Consider the following 17,185-nt stretch of genomic DNA (forward strand, 5'->3'; position numbering starts at 1 on the left):
CATGAGCCAGGAAGTTAAAACCTAGGTACAAATGGGACCTCAAATAGGACAAAGAACCTATTTATGCTGCCAATTTAGTTACCAAGGGGCTTAATGATAGCAAAATCAATGTTCTCGAGTGGCCCTCTTTAAGTCCTTATCTCAAGCAAAAAGAAAATCTGTGGGCCCAGCTGAAATGTTGTTTATGATCAAGATAATCTAATACTAATGCAAACTTATCAATTTAAGCAAAATTATCAAAATAAAATTCATCTTGCTCATTATTATTGCATTTAGTAAATATAAATATTTTGGTAATACTAACTGACCAACAACAAGAAAAGTTAAATATGTATGAAGACAGTAAAGACTAAAGGCTGTGTTTTTTATGCAGTGTATGTAAAAATCATTTTTCAACATTATGTAGATGCTAAATAACATTTCTCTTCTTATGTAAGCCATCAAAAACAAGATGATCGAAAAAGAGAGAGTAAAAAAAAACCCTCTTTAATCATACTGCCACCATTAGGCTAATCGGTCCTCTGCCCTGGATTATAGCATGAAGATGCATCATCCCACCTCAAAAATGGTGTGTAAAATATCACCTGATAACCATATCAAAATATCTTGTTTAATGGATTTATGCATGAACGAACAAACACAGACAAATATGAAAAAGAGGCAGACTACATGGAATAGACAAACAAAATCCACAAAAACACTCTGCACATGTACACACAGTACAAGGTTAAACAGGGGTGAGAGCGACTGGCTTCCATTTTCCTGCGTTCCATTTATGGCAGATTGAGTCTTGAAGTGCTCTGTAAGCAGGCCTGCAGCACACTGGTTTGAATTACTTCACATTAAAGTCTATTCAGCATCACTGCTGCCTGCAGACTGCAATCCTGTATTTATGTGCATGTGTAAAGACTATAGCGGACTGATTACCCTGCAGTCAGCACTTTTCTTATACATCTATAGAGAAAGAGAGAGAGAGACTATTGTCTCCATGTTGGTGCCTTTTAATAATTTTCCGATTGCTACACATGTTGGACATTAACATAATCAAAAAAGAATAGCCTGAAGGTTAACAAGTGCATTGCAGGCCACTCTTTTTCAAGGCTGTGGCTGTTACATGATAGTGTGCTTGACAGCTCTTTTATTTCTCTTCTCCAGCTGTGTCCCTTAAACTGCTTGTACAACAACTGGCAGTTATCTTGAGGGCCCTGTGCTTGAATTGTGCAAAAAAGAAATTCTGTTAGGAAGTCCTGGAAGATGCACACAGCATAGCTGACCTGAGAACTGTCTGAAAATGTCAACAGAAAGCAGAGGTTAAACTGAATTTTTACACTTTTAAATTCTTTATTTACTGTTATGTCTTATGAAGACAGTAGTTTATCTATCTAGTAATCTATTAATTGTCCATGAAAACATGTAGAGGTTTGTTTTTGTTACCTCAACTGTTGCTGGCAATCACATTAAATGGAGTCTTGCTCCACTTTCTCTTCACCTTTTCTTTTCAGGCCTTTAAGCTACACTTTTTTTGTGTGGTTTGTTGTGTGGCTTTAAGACCTGCATGCAAAGTTTTACATCCATTCATGCAGATTATGAGCTCCAAATTGTAAAAAACTAAACCATAAGTACCGATGTTATCCCTAATGTAATTTAATTGACAATTTTGGGCTTTCTTATGTACTGTATATTTGATTACATGAAATTCCTTGCTTTTTATATTTTTTGGTATAAGATTTTCAATTTGAATGTTTTTGTTCCAGTCCCTAAAAAGACAAACTTGACAGTTGGGTACCATTTCTAGCAGTGTAGGTATTAGCCTCCTTTATAAAACAAAATGTACAGAGGTCACCCCTGCCCAGGAGGTTTCACTACAGTCTCACTGGAATGTATGACATTTGTTCCCTTCTCTAAAGTTATTCATTACTTTCTTCAATTGAAAGTTGCTGAAAAAAGGTTTGAGACTTTTGTATTTAACTATTCTGTTGTTTCTGGCTACAAAGCTTTTTCTGTGATAACTGTGTTTACAGAGTCAATGGGTCAATGCAATCGACTGGGCTTCTTTAGATATATAATCTTTAAAAAACTGGCAATAAAGAATCAAATTTGTCTGTACTGTAATAAAACTTGCGGGTTCACAGTGGCACAGCAGGTTGGACTTGTGCATTGTAACAAAAGATCTGAATCCTGGCCTAGGATCTTTAATTATGAAGTTCAATGTTCTCTCTGTACATGCATGGGTTCTCTGTGGGTACTCCAACTTCCTCCCACAGTGAACAAATCATGAATATTACTTAAATTGCCTTTAGCTATGAGTTTGTGCTCCTGCCCAATGACCCAGTGACTGATGGCAGGTGTCTACCTCAAGGGACTCTGCAAGGATGAGCAGGTAGACATTCGATGGATGGATGTGTGCATCCATGGTTGTGCATTGTTTGTCTGTGTGTTGCCCTATGAAGAACTGGCAACTCAATTAGACTGTATGTTGTTGAATCTTAATATGGCAATATTATTAGATTGAACTGGAATGCATTGGATCATTTTGAATTAAATGTGGACTAATTTGGATTCTGTATTATTGGGTGTGAGTAGGACCTGTTAGTCTTATGAAGTGTCTTAAGATGACACTGATGCTGCAGAAATGAAATGATCTTAACTGAATGTTTTCACTTAAATACTATGAGCAACCTGTGCTCATTTGATTTAGAACTACTTGCTCAAGCTTATTTCTTGTCTAACTCCTATAAATAAATACATACCGCTTTTTGAGGTCTGAACACAGGACTTGTAATGACCATCTATGTCTTCCATTGTATAAAAATGAGTTGTGTTTGTACTTGAAATTATAATTCAAGGCCTGAACTAAATAAGGCATGCGAAGGTTTAAAAAAAGTTCAAAACAGCTAATATTCTAATTTCATATCATTCCTACAGATAAAAATCCTTTTAATAAGATGACAGACAAAGTAGAGTATTTTGTAGTGACATAACACTGCCCCTCCTTCACATGTTACTGCACACTGAGGGACAGCTGGCTGAAAGAAGACCTCTGCACTTTTAAATTGCTTCAGAGAAAAACTAAATAAACTGTGGAAATATTTATGGTGGCAAAAAAAACTCAAGGAAGGCACCATTATCAGTTTTTTGTAAGGTGATGCTTTAAAACTTCCGCTAACAAGCTAAGCTCTTAGGCAGCAAATTGCAGGCTAATTACCTTAACAGTTAGCCAATCCAATATAAACTTGTTAAACTTGTGTTACTTTATTAAAAGCCAAATAAAAAAAAAAAATATTCTGTGCGATAAGCAAATGATAGCTACTACTAAATTTAGAGGTTGTTTATTTTTTTTTGTTGATTATCTCTATCAACATCTAAATAATAAATACACATCAAATATGATATTATAGTTTCTGTAATTAAGTTACATTATTTCAGCAGCAGTAGGAATAATTGTTGCTTTTCTGTTTCAAATCAATGCATTAAATTATAAATCTTTGTGTAAATATGATAAATGATTTTAAAAAAATGATACAGTTAACTGTATAATAAAGAACTGAATCTTTATTCAAGGTGTCACACTATGAAGATCTCATACTGCTAATTCCTAGTTACCTGTTCTGATAGGCTTTACAACAGCATTGTTGCATCATTGACAGAAACATATTTGTTTTAAACCCACTTACCCTTCGGGCTGCTGTAGATAGTTCTTCATGGCTTTAACCTGCTGAAAGTGACAGGACATGTCTGTGGCCAGAACCATCTCGATCACCAGAGCCCGCAGCTCTCTGAGTAAAGACACCGGAGACAAAACAAATTAGCTACAAGTAGCTTAATCAACTGTTTTTTATAATCTGAAGTCCAGAAGTATTCTAAAAAGTTCTTAAGGTAAATGAGAGCTATATGTAATATTATCTTTAACAAGTGCCATCTTAATTACACAAGGAATCAGATTGGAGGGTTCTTTTGTAGTGTGTCTTTACATAATAGCTTCATTAGTGTCACTGAACACTAAAGATGATCTCATTAGCCTGATTTATGTCAAGAGGTAATCTAGATAAAACATGGTTGACTAGGGGCTTTGAATTGGTAGAGAATGGCAGACATTTCTGCTTGCATTAAATCCCGTCTGTCTGCAAACATTCTCAGATGGGTTTTTCATTCCATTTACAGTCATTCATGTCTGTCAATAACATGTGCAACGGACCTCCAGTCATCCTTGGAGAGGTTATAGAGGATGTTCATTTCATCATCGTCCTGCAGTAGGCGGTAGGCTGCGCTGACGTGATGACTCTCCAATACTGAGCGATCATTGTACAGGATAGCTGTGTCTGACCTTTTAGATAAAGAAAAAGTAAAACCATTTTCTTTGGCGGGTCTGTATAGGTATCAAAAATCCTGGAGACAAAATATAAATCATTCTATATTAATTTGCTTAGTGAAGTGCATCATCTTAAAGTGCATTTCAGATTAAACATGATCAAACTTTATATGCCTTTATGGAAGATCTAGTTTTCGTTTTCAGTCTTTGATGATAAAAATACTGCCTGCAAAATAATAAACATCTAAATTAAATTTAATGTAAAACGACTTTCCTCTTTGCTAAGTTAATTCTTTTGACATTGTGCTTCCATACAGTGAATTCTACATAAACTCTTACCTAATATAACTATTATTTTTTCTTTAAAAACATTATTACTTCAAATTTTGAAAGCTATTATAAAAATGATACAACAAAAGGTTGTAGAATTTATATAATTTCTAAAAGAAGCTAAACTATCTTTTTTTAAATTTGACTTTTTCCACATTTTGTCATCTTATAACCACAAACTACATTGTGTTGTATTGGTAATGTATCTGATACACCAACTCAAGGTAGTGTAGAATTGTAAAGTAAAAGGAAAAACCAGTGCAGTGTGGTGGTAACATGACAAAATTTGAACAGGTTCATATTTTTAAAAACATTTTTGCAAAGAACTATGCGATCAATGTTCCTTCCAGCTTTAAACTTCATGAATTTTTGAGGTAGAGTAAAAACTGAAAATTTTTTAAGGCTTCAATTTTTGAGTTCATCTACACATCCATCCTGTTATTATTGCACTGCGGGCGATCACAGTGTGCACGAAAGCCCTCATGCTGTAAATGAAATCATTGATCGGGTGAGTCAGCGCCATGCATTTTTGAGTTTATCATCCATTACCTTGTCTGGATATGGAAGTTGTTTGTGGTTCCCGTGTGCTCATAGTCGTGCACCGCAGCCGCAAAGATCATGGCAAAGATCTCCAATTCAGTCAACCAATGCTGGAGGAGGAGGGAGGAAATCCAGCAAGATGGAAAAGTTGAAGCATATGACAGGCAAGGAAGATGGGGAAGTAGTGAACACAAGAGTAAAGAATGGACAGAGATTAGACAAGAGAAATGAGAAACCAGTGATGGGGAATGCAGGGAGCGGCACATTAGGCCATAAAGATATTACAGAGGAATATGATATAAAAGATTCGAAGAGGAATTTACATGAGGAATACATTAGCATCAGGAATGAAAACAAACAAATGAGGAAAAGGAGGCACCGAAAAAGTTAGAAAAGCAAAAATAGAGAACTGAAGATAAGATAACATCTATTGGGAAACAGTCTCTTATACATCACCCTCCCACTGTTCTCCCTCTCACTGTCACTCTTGGTTTCACAAAGTATAAATATAAATTAAAAGGTCATGCTCTCTTTTATTCTTTTATGAATTATTGCTATCAAAAGGTCACAACACAGCATGCTTTCAATTTCATAGGTCAGGTTCAGTTCTTTTTAAGTGCAGTATTTGACAACAGCAAACATGAAAAGAGGAGGTCACAGCTATTAGGCATAAGCAAATCTGTCAATTTCTATTAGAATAGGTACATTCCTGATGTATTCAATAAAATCTCAAACCTTTTGCAGCATGCAGCTGTAGAGTTCCCAGAATATACTACTCATATTTAATAAATTATATAACAGAATAGAATATAGAATAGAATATAAATTCTGATGGAGCTTGTTTTTTTTCAGAATGAAAGTACCTTTTAAAAATAAATATCTTTAAGCAGGTATTAAACATATGTTTCATTAAGCTCATATCTCTGTATTGAAATTTATTTTTATTTATCGGTCTAATCTAATCTTAAATGTTGTTTACCATTAGCTGTAACCATCATAATAAACATAATAAATAGATAAGTGCGCACATTGAGGCATGGTCGGTAAGATGTGGATCACTGTCACACCACCATCAGAGACGCTTATCACGCCGTCCCACGTGCTGCACTGGGCCAATCCGACCACATCATGGTCCACCTGATTCCTGCATACAGGCAGAAACTAAAGTTCTGCAAACCTGTTGTGAGGACGACAAGGAAGTGGAGCAGTGAGGCTGTGGAGAATCTCCAGGCGTGTTTAGGCTGTACAGACTGGGATGTGTTCAGGACTACTACCAACAGTCTGGACGAGTACACAGAGGCTGTGACTTCCTACATCAGCTTCTGTGAGGACAGCTGTGTACCATCATGCACCAGGGTGAGTTACAACAACGACAAACCCTGGTTCACAGCTAAAATCAGAAGGTTAAGACTGGATAAGGAAGAGGCCTTCAGGAGTGGGGACAAAGACATATACAGAGAGGCTAAGTACAAGTTTGGCAAGGCAGTGAAAGAGGCCAAACGACTGTACTCTGAGAAGCTCCAAAACCAGTTCTCAGCCAACGACTCTGCGTCTGTCTGGAAAGGGCTCAAGCAAATCACCAACTACAAGCCGAAAGCCCCCCTCCTTGAACCGTCACCTTAACGTGGTGGAGGGGTTTGAGTGCTCAAATGATCCCAGAGGCTATGTTGTCTGGGGCCTAAATGCCCCTGGTAGGGTCTCCCATGGCAAACAGGCTCTAGGTGATGGGTCAGACAAAGAATGGTTCAAGAACCCCTCATGAAGAACACAATATCGAGGCACGTGACGTCGCCCGGTACGGCGGAGCCGGGTCCCACCCTGGAGCCAGGCCTGGGGTCGGGACTCGTCGGAGAGCGCCTGGTGGCCGGGTTGCTCCTCGCGGGACCCGGCCGGGCCAAGCCCGAACGAGAGACGCGAGGCCATCCCCCAGTGGGCCCACCACCTGCAGGGGGAACCGTGAGGGACCGGTGCAAAGAGGATTGGGTGGCGGACAAAGGTGGAGACCTCAACGGCCCGATCCCCGGATGCTTAGGCTGGCTCTAGGGACGTGGAATGTCACCTCGCTGGGGGGGAAGGAGCCTGAGCTTGTGTGGGAGGTCGAGAGATATCGACTAGAAATAGTCGGGCTCACCTCCACGCACAGCGTGGGCTCTGGAACCCATCTCCTTGAGAGGGGTTGGACTCTCTTCTACTCTGGAGTGGCCCACGGGGAGAGGCGGCGGGCTGGTGTGGGTTTGCTTGTTGCCCCCCAGCTCAGCCGTCTCGTGTTGGGGTTTACCCCAGTGGATGAGAGGGTTGTATCCCTGCGCCTTCGGGTTGGGGAGAGGTCTCTGACTATCATTTCAGCCTACGGGCCGAGTGGTAGTGCAGAGTACCCTGCCTTCTTGGCGTCCCTGTCGGGGGTGCTGGATAGTGCCCCTCCCGGGGACTCCATTATTCTGCTGGGGACTTCAACGCCCACGTGGGGAACGACAGTGACACCTGGAGAGGCGTGATCGGGAGGAATGGCCTCCCCGATCTGAATCCGAGTGGCGTTTTGTTATTGGACTTCTGTGCTAGTCACGGATTGTCCATAACGAACACCATGTTCAAACATAAGGGTGTCCATCAGTGCACTTGGCACCAGGACACCCTAGGCAGGAGGTCGATGATCGACTTTGTTGTCGTATCATCAGACCTTCGGCCGCATGTTTTGGACACTCGGGTGAAGAGAGGGGCTGAGCTGTCCACTGATCATCACCTGGTGGTGAGTTGGATCCGCTGGAGGAGGAGAAAGCCAGACAGACTTGGCAGGCCCAAGCGCATAGTGAGGGTCTGCTGGGAACGCCTGGTGGAGCCCTCGGCCAGGGATGTATTCAACTCCCACCTCCGGGAGAGCTTCGACCAGATCCCGGGGGATGTTGGAGACATAGAGTCCGAGTGGACCATGTTCTCTGCATCTATTGTCGATGCTGCTGCTCATAGCTGCGGCCGTAAGGTCTGCGGTGCCTGTCGTGGTGGCAATCCCAGAACCCGGTGGTGGACACCGGCAGTAAGGGATGCTGTTAAGCTGAAGAAGGAGTCCTATCGGCTGTGGTTGGCTTGTGGGACTCCTGAGGCGGCTGACGGGTACCGTGAGGCCAAGCGTGCTGCGGCCCGGGCTGTGGCAGAGGCAAAAACTTGGGCCTGGGAAGAGTTCGGTGAGGCCATGGAGAAGGACTACCGGTTGGCCTCGAAGCGATTCTGGCAAACTGTCCGGCGCCTCAGGAGGGGGAAGCAGTGCTTTGCCAACATTGTTTATAGTGGGGGCGGGAGACTGCTGACCTCGACTGAGGACATTATCGGGCGGTGGAAGGAGTACTTCGAGGATCTCCTCAATCCTGCCATCATGCATTCCGTGGTGGAAACAGAGGCTGGGGACTCGGGGTTGGATTCTTTCATCACCCAGGCTGAAGTCACCGAGGTGGTTAAAAAGCTCCGCGGTGGCAAGGCTTCGGGGGTGGATGAGATCCGCCCTGAGTACCTCAAGTGTCTGAATGTTGTAGGGCTGTCATGGTTGACACGCCTCTTCAACATTGCGTGGCGGTCGGGGACAGTGCCTCTGGACTGGCAGACTGGGGTGGTGGTCCCCCTTTATAAGAAGGGGGACCGGAGGGTGTGTTCCAACTACAGGGGGATCACACTCATCAGCCTCCCTGGTAAGGCCTACGCCAGGGTATTGGAGAGGAGAGTCCGACCGATAGTCGAACCTCGGCTTCAGGAGGAGCAGTGTGGTTTTCGTCCCAGCCGTGGAACACTGGACCAGCTCTATACCCTCTACAGGGTGCTCGAGGGTTCATGGGAGTTTGCCCAACCGGTTCACATGTGTTTTGTGGACCTGGAGAAGGCATTCGACTGTGTCCCTCGTGATGCCCTGTGGGGGGTGCTCCAGGAGTATGGAATCGGGGGCCCTTTATTAGGGGCCATCCGGTCCCTGTACGAGCGGAGCAGGAGTTTGGTCCGCATTGCCGGCACAAAGTCGGACCTGTTCCCAGTGCATGTTGGACTCCGGCAGGGCTGCCCTTTGTCACCGGTCCTGTTCATAATTTTTATGGACAGGATTTCTAGACGCAGCCAGGGGCCGGAGGGGGTCTGGTTTGGGGACCAGTGGATTTCGTCTCTTCTTTTTGCGGATGACGTGGTCCTGCTGGCTCCCTCTAGCCAAGACCTACAGCATGCGCTGTGGCGGTTCGCAGCCGAGTGTGAAGCGGCTGGGATGAGGATCAGCTCCTCCAAGTCCGAGGCCATGGTACTCGACCGGAAAAGGGTGGCTTGTCCTCTTCAGGTTGGAGGGGAGTTCTTGCCTCAAGTGGAGGAGTTTAAGTATCTCGGGGTCTTGTTCACGAGTGAGGGAAGAATGGAGCGGGAGATCGACAGACGGATCGGTGCAGCTGCCACAGTAATGGGGGCGCTGTGCCGGTCCATTATGGTGAAGAGAGAGCTGAGCCGAAAAGCAAAGCTCTCAATTTACTGGTCGGTCTACGTTCCTACCCTCACCTATGGCCATGAACTTTGGGTCATGACCGAAAGAACGAGATCACGGATACAAGCGGCTGAAATGAGCTTCCTCCGTAGGGTGGCCGGGCACTCCCTTAGAGATAGGGCGAGGAGCTCGGCCATCCGGGAAGAGCTCGGAGTAGAGCCGCTGCTCCTCCACATCGAGAGGAGCCAGTTGAGGTGGCTCGGGCATCGGACGCCTTCCTCGGGAGGTGTTCCAGGCACGTCCCACCGGGAGGAGGCCCAGGGGACGGCCCAGGACACGCTGGAGGGACTATGTCTCTCGGCTGGCCTGGGAACGCCTTGGGCTCCCCTGGAGGAGCTGGAGGAGGTGTCTGGGGAGAGGGACGTCTGGGCGTCTCTGCTGAGTCTGGAGCCCCCGCGACCCGGTCCTGGATAAGCGGAAGACGACGAACGAACGAACAAGCCGAAAGCCCCCCACTCCATCAACAACCGACGCCTCGCCAACAACCTGAACGAGTTCTACTGCCGCTTTGAAAGACAAAGGGACAGTCCTGCAACCATCCCCCACGACGCCACCCAACAGCTGCAGCCACAATCCACCACCCCCACCTCCCCAACCTCAAGAGGGACCTTGGCACCTCCAACCCCCACCCTGAAGTTCCCCCCCCACCAGCCCCCTACCCACGCCGAGGACGGCTCTTTCCATCCAGGAGAGGGACGTCAACAAACTCTTCAGGAGACAGAACCCCCGGAAAGCTGCTGGTCCGGATTCTGTCTCACCAGCCAGCCTGAAGCACTGCGCTGATCAGCTGTCTCCAGTCTTCACAGACATTTTTAACACCTCACTGGAGACATGTCATGTGCCAGCCTGTTTCAAGTCCTCCACCATCGTCCCTGTCCCCAAGAAGCCAAGGACCACAGGGCTTAATGACTTCAGACCCGTCGCCCTGACCTCTGTGGTGATGAAGTCCTTTGAGCGCCTTGTGCTCTCACACCTAAAAGACATCACCGACCCCCTCCTGGACCCCCTGCAGTTTGCCTACAGAGCCAACAGGTCTGTAGATGATGCAGTCAACCTAGCCCTTCACTTCATCCTCCGGCACCTGGACTCCACAGGAACCTATGCCAGGATCCTGTTTGTGGATTTCAGCTCTGCCTTCAACACCATCGTCCCAGTTCTGCTACAGGAGAAGCTCTCCCAGCTGAGTGTGCCCGACTCCACCTGCAGATGGATCACGGACTTCCTGTCTGACAGGAAGCAGCGCGTGAGGCTGGGGAAGCACGTCTCTGACTCCCTAACCATCAGCACCGGTTCCCCCCAAGGCTGTGTTCTCTCTCCTCTGCTCTTCTCCCTGTACACCAACAGCTGCACCTCCAGTCACCAGTCTGTCAAGCTTCTGAAGTTTGCGGACGACACCACCCTGATCGGACTCATCTCTGATGGTGACGAGTCCGGGTATAGATGGGAGGTGGACCATCTGTTGGACTGGTGCAGCCAGAACAACCTTGAGCTCAACGCCCTAAAGACAGTGGAGATGGTTGTGGACTTCAGGCAGAACCCAGCCCCACCTGCCCCCATCACCCTCTGTGACTCCACAATTGACACTGTGGAATCTTTCTGCTTCCTGGGAACCATCATCTCCCAGGATCTCAAGTGGGAGCCAAACATCAGCTCCCTCATCAAGAAAGCCCAGCAGAGGATGTTCTTCCTGCGGCAGCTGAAGAAATTCAACCTGCCAAAGACTATGATGGTGCACTTCTACACAGCCATCATTGAGTCCATCCTCACCTCCTCCATCACCATCTGGTACGCCGCTGCTACAGCCAAGGATAAGGGCAGGCGTCAGCGTGTCATTTGGTCTGCTGAGAAGGTGATTGGCTGCAGTCTACTGTCGCTCCAGGAACTGTACACCTCCAGGACCCTGAAGCGGGCAGGGAAGATTCTGGCTGATCCCTCCCACCCCGGTCACAGACTCTTTGAGACTCTCCCCTCTGGCAGGAGGCTGCGGTCCATCCGGACCAAAATCTCACGCCACAAGAACAGTTTTTTCCCATCTGCCACCAGCCTGGTTAACAAAGCCAAGAAACCACCCTGACACTCTCCCTTTCCCCCACACCCCCCCTGTTTTTGCTGACAGGACACCTGTAACCTGTAACTCTATGTGTTACATTAACGCTCAGCTTGGACTCCTGCACTGTTGTATTGCTCTTGCATCTTATACTGCTCTATACTTACTCTCACTCACTTAAAACTGTGCACATATATTTATATTATATTGTAGATATGTTTATACTGTTTAATTTGTATTGTATTGCACCAACTACGCCAAAACAAATTCCTTGTATGTCCAAAAACGTACTTGGCAATAAAGCTTTTCTGATTCTGATTCTGATGTGTCCTATTACAGATATCTCCAATTCATACCCAAATTACTAAGTATTACATTTTGAGAAACAGCTAAAACTACAAAGGTACAAAATGGTGAAGGGGTAAATTGACTAGAAAACATTAGGAGCAACTTAGTTTAATGTGTGCATGTGTTTGCTTTCATTTTTTAGATTTAGCTGGATGCTATAAGAGTATGCAATATAAAGACACATAAGTGAGTGGGCAATTCCTCTGCGACGAAATGAGCATTCGTCTGACTGTGCACACACACACACACACTGAGGGGATTTAGCTCGAGGAGTCGAGTTGATATTGGTGACTAATCAAGTGTGGATGATGGGGGAGTCATTAAGAACAGGGCGGGGACAAGATGGCCAATCCAGTGCTCTGTATTTCTTCAGTGCTCTGTATTTCTTCATAAACCAGCTTTATAAATGACCTGTTGATTGTTGATTTAGCTGAGTCTGGGGGGGAATGGTTAAAAATGGTAGATGCTGCTCCCCTGCTTTCCCGTGAGCATGTGGTTGTGGAATGAATGTGATTTTACTCCACAAGGCATAGCCCAAAGAAACACACCGTGTCAACAGCTGTCACAGCCACCTTATTAAGGTGATTAAATAAAAACAGTGGGAATGGGGGTGGCCTTCTCTTCGGCTAGACAGGGACTTTGAAGTCTGGCTTGTGTTTTTCATTTTGAGATTAATGTTGTGTCACATGTGCCCTCAAGTCACTTCTGGAAGAAGGTGAGAAATGTAGGTCAGGACATTCTTCCAAAACAAAACAACATAAAATAACAAGTGGAAATGAAGTAATCTTACAACTAAGTACTTGGAGAAAAAAAAAAATTTCTTGAAGGGACCGTAAAAGGACCATAAATGTTCAGGATAAATACCATTTATGGCAAAAATGCTTTAATTTATTTGTCAGAGGCAAATATTCTCTCTTCTATATATAATGTTTTATCTGCTTCCTGCTTCCTATTAAAATTGATTTAAAGTTTAAAGAACTTTATGGACTCCTGTGGGATAGAAAAGCCATATGAAGAAGCTGTATGTCAGGCAAGGCTGCAATTAGGCTGGCTTACATCAGCTGACAGGGATGTTCTGAATACCAATAGGATACATTCTCTTTCATTTTACAGACTTAGCTTTAATCCAATGAGCTTTCTCTTCTTGAGCTCAACCACCATACTCAACATGTCTCTGTAGATGCTGGGAGCCAAGACAAATTATGTAATCTAAGCCGTGTGTTTTCCTACTCACCACCATGCCAGTCTTGAGAAGAAGGTAATGCACTGTCTGGGTTACATCAGCAGCATGGATCAAGTTGTGGTAGGGATTTTTATGTTTGCTATATCCGACTTCCAGGGCTTCCACGAATGACACTACGGCAGAGATCGGAATCTGAAATGTACAAAACGACAAGCATCTGTGAGGTACAAATACAAATGCAGTCAGAAACATCCTAAAACCAACTTTTGATTTAAATGCGACTTAATGGGTGCAGCGTCAGAAACTGATGTCATAAAATCGTCTATCAGAATAACGTGGGCTGATTACGTATTCAGATCTGCTTTATAGCCTGTGTCATTTACTGCCAGATGCTATCAGTACCAGTGGATTCTCGTCAGCTATTACAAGCTGTGGAAAATGAGCTGCACAACTATTACACAAGATGAAGTGTGTCTAGACCCCACCATAAAATTATCATTGCTGGAAGAAAACAATACAAACTTGGTGTTACGGGACAGAAATTGTATGCTTGCTTTCATCAATTTGGGGATGTTGAAGCTTCTTGTAAGTACTGAGGAGTGCTTCTTTAACCTTGTTTTAATGGAACAAAACAATCAATCACCTGTGGTGCAGAATGTTATATCTTTGGGACTTTACCTTGAAACGGCTTATGAGATCATATCTTGTGAGCAACTCATAGAATATGAATTTCAGAGCATGATCCCCGCTGGCCTCATTTAGAGCAAATACATCAAACGACCATTTGTCAACATTCTGTGTGGTAGAGAAACAATTGGAAGGATTAAACTTTAATTCTCAAACAATATACAGTGACTTACAAGTATTAATACATTAGCTGATAGGCCAACAAAAACTTGGGCATAAGTGTGAACTGGAAGGAATAGCAAACATTATTTTAATTTTTTGTGGCAAAAAGCTAAAAAGTATGACATGCTATCATATTTAGCCCCCATTGACAACGATGCCCCTAAATAAAACTCAGTGAAACCAACTGGATTCAGAGGGCATCCAATTTGTAGTCCATTAAAGTCCATGTGGAATCCTGGGAGAAAACCTAATGAAGACTGTGGTGGAGTTGTTGTCCACCTGGACGACAGGCAGAACTACAATGGAGTTTGGATCAAAGCATATTTATGTATTGGAATGGTCCTGTCAAAATCCAGACCTATTTCTAGCAGGATCCAAAATTGCTGTTCCCAGACACTTTCTATCCGATCTGACTAAGCTCACACTATAAAAGAATGGGCCAAACTTTTAGTCTCAAAGCTGATAGAGACAAAGCTCACAATACATGCAGCTGCAACTCTAGCAAAAAGTTGTCTTAATGAGGGCTGAATGCACGCCACACTGTACAAAATACATGTGAAAGCAATGTGCCTTTTGATCAATTTCACACTAGTCCACTAACTGTGTTGACCTTCCACATAAAATCCCAATAAAACAGATTGACGTTTCTGGTTGCAACATGACAAAACGTGGAAATGTTCAGAGTATACTCATAGGAAATTGTGCTCTTATAGTTTATATTGCATTGGTTTTTGATGTTTTGTTTTTGCTTTTGTAAGTATGCACATGTTTATACCTTGAGCACAGATATGACAGATGCAGGGTAGCTGAGCCCCACCATATTGGAGGTACGTCGGTACATCCTGTTTGGATGAGATAAAGACATCAAATGCAGAGCCCTGCTGAGTGGAAATATCTTAGAGAACACAGTGCCCCTAAACCAAAGCTTGGGATGAACCCCACTAAGACTAAACCTTAAACTCAACCCAACTCAGACTGAAAGAGTGATAAAAGAAAAGTTCATTTCACAAGTCAAACTTTGATGAATTACTGTAAGATATAATACAATTCTATTAAATTTGTCATTTACCATTTTTTTGTCTAGAAAATGGTAAATGCCATTTAAATTTTTCTGACAACTTAGACTGCAACACAGTTCCCCTTTGTCACACTCATCTTCCTTCTTCCAGTATTACTTTATTGTAACAGTGGAGTGCCTTCTAAAAAACTGAATTAGGTATGATTTTAGCTTACATAGTTTTGGCTTACTGATATAAGCAAATGCTTGTTGCATGTTACTGTGTGATAAAGCAGAGCCTTGGAGGGAGAGCTGTCTGACATGTTGTGATTAGCCAGGCTTGCCAAGGCTGTAATAATGCACCACTGGCTCAGGTGATGCTGCACACATGTAGAAAACAGCGATTTTGAAAAGTAAAAGGTACAGCTTCAAATTCAGAATCATTACTCCTATTCCAGGTTACCAGATGTTGCTGTTAAGCTTAATTTAAACACACTTTTAATTATGGCATCTATTTTGTGAAGTGCACCATTTTATTCTGTGATTACATGCTCTGCAGCCGAGATGGTTTTCTCAGTCTTGGTAGCTTACCTTTCCCCCTTTTCCTCCAAATGTAATATAGGTTATTATGGCAAACTATTTCAAATTAAGAAACAAGCTACATTTGCTTAGGAAGAATGTTCTGAATATTTAGCCTAGCTGGTTAATAATGTTGTTAATGTCAGTGTTATGCTGAATTTTGACTTGAATCATTGCAAGCATGTAGATGCACAAGGGAAGAAAAATCAATTTAAATAAATATATCTATTGTAGCATATCCAGGTCCTCGATCCTTGTCAGTCTTTTAGTGTTTTTCTTGTTCTTTATGCTGCCTTTTTTTAAAGTTTTGACTCCAACAACTTCAGTTTTCTAATAAACATTTTTCAGCTATTCTACCTGCCTGATTTTTGTGTCTTGCTCCACTGTTACATGTATGACCTTTTACTACTTATTACACACACCAGAGGTCCATGAAATTAACAAAATTGTGCAAACCTTTTGTATGATGTACTAAGAATATTTTTTTCTAGACAATGTTGGTCATACCTTATACCTTTTTTTAAAAACAAAAAGATGTAAATTCATAATAAAGTTAACATAAAGAACTGTCTGACTGATTAGAATAAAGCCAATAAAATTTTGCCACTCAAAATTAGTCTTCTTTCGTGTAGATTTTACCTACAGTCACAGTGTGGATGAATTTTGTCCTTACTCATGTTTTATGCAGAGCCAAATTAGAGATGTTGATAGAATGTCTTTAAGTCCCTTTAGGCAGCTTTTATGTGGGCTCACAAGTGATAGATTTGCAACTCAAAGTGACCGGCCATGTGAATTATTTATTTAACAATACCTCTCAACAAAAATTCCAGCCTGAACAGCATGGACAATGCTCCGGAAACGAGGTTTTTCTTCATTTCGCCGCAGCATCAGGCCCATCTGCCTGGTAAAGGTAGAGGCCAGCCAGTCTCGCACCTCCGAAGGCACAGACTCTGACTGGATGTCACTGAGCTCATCTTCTGTGTCCACCAATCGCCTGGATGAAGAGATGGAAGTACAAGACAGAAAAAAAAAACACAAAGGACAGATAGATGAAGATGCTTACAGGGTAGTGAAAGATTCACTGTGGATAAAACACAAATGTTTAGACCTGTCAATCAAATATATCACCTCTTATGTAAATTCCAACCATCACAGAAATCCCACAATGCCTTATACAAATCCTATTGGGTGACATAATTCTCCAAAGCTTTACTAACATGTGTACAGGATCAAAAGCAAAGCCTGTTCATGTTCAAAAAAAGCATTCACATCACTCTGATAAGGATGGTGCTACATGAATTCTGCACTTGATAGTTCATTATCCTCTCTCTTGGACTGGAGTCAGCCCATTGCTGACCCTAATCTGTTTGAATCTAGATGATGAGAGGTTTACATAATTCCCAAAGCCTGGTCAAAGCTCATATTTTGAATTGTCACTCATCTATTGACATTTATAGACCAAGTTTATTTTCTAACTTCAATTATTCTTGAAACAGACTTTC

The 17,185-nt window shown here is 43.2% G+C and overlaps 1 protein-coding gene across 6 annotated transcripts in view; it reads right to left on the reverse strand.

Annotated features, from left to right (window-relative positions):
- pde1cb (phosphodiesterase 1C, calmodulin-dependent b) overlaps nt 1-17,185 on the reverse strand; it is a 128,330-nt gene that overhangs the window by 19,197 nt on the left and 91,948 nt on the right. For all 6 annotated transcript variants that reach the window (XM_047368559.1, XM_047368558.1, XM_047368557.1 and 3 more), the window contains 7 exons: nt 16,495-16,677; nt 14,883-14,949; nt 13,937-14,053; nt 13,310-13,450; nt 5,189-5,289; nt 4,196-4,324; nt 3,675-3,776 (listed from right to left, as the gene is read on the reverse strand). In XM_047368559.1, the coding sequence (XP_047224515.1) occupies nt 3,675-3,776; nt 4,196-4,324; nt 5,189-5,289; nt 13,310-13,450; nt 13,937-14,053; nt 14,883-14,949; nt 16,495-16,677 (840 nt within the window). The remainder of the gene's footprint in view (nt 1-3,674; nt 3,777-4,195; nt 4,325-5,188; nt 5,290-13,309; nt 13,451-13,936; nt 14,054-14,882; nt 14,950-16,494; nt 16,678-17,185) is intronic.

Source organism: Girardinichthys multiradiatus, chromosome 6 (genome assembly GCF_021462225.1).
Source record: "Girardinichthys multiradiatus isolate DD_20200921_A chromosome 6, DD_fGirMul_XY1, whole genome shotgun sequence".
Lineage (NCBI taxonomy): Eukaryota > Metazoa > Chordata > Actinopteri > Cyprinodontiformes > Goodeidae > Girardinichthys > Girardinichthys multiradiatus.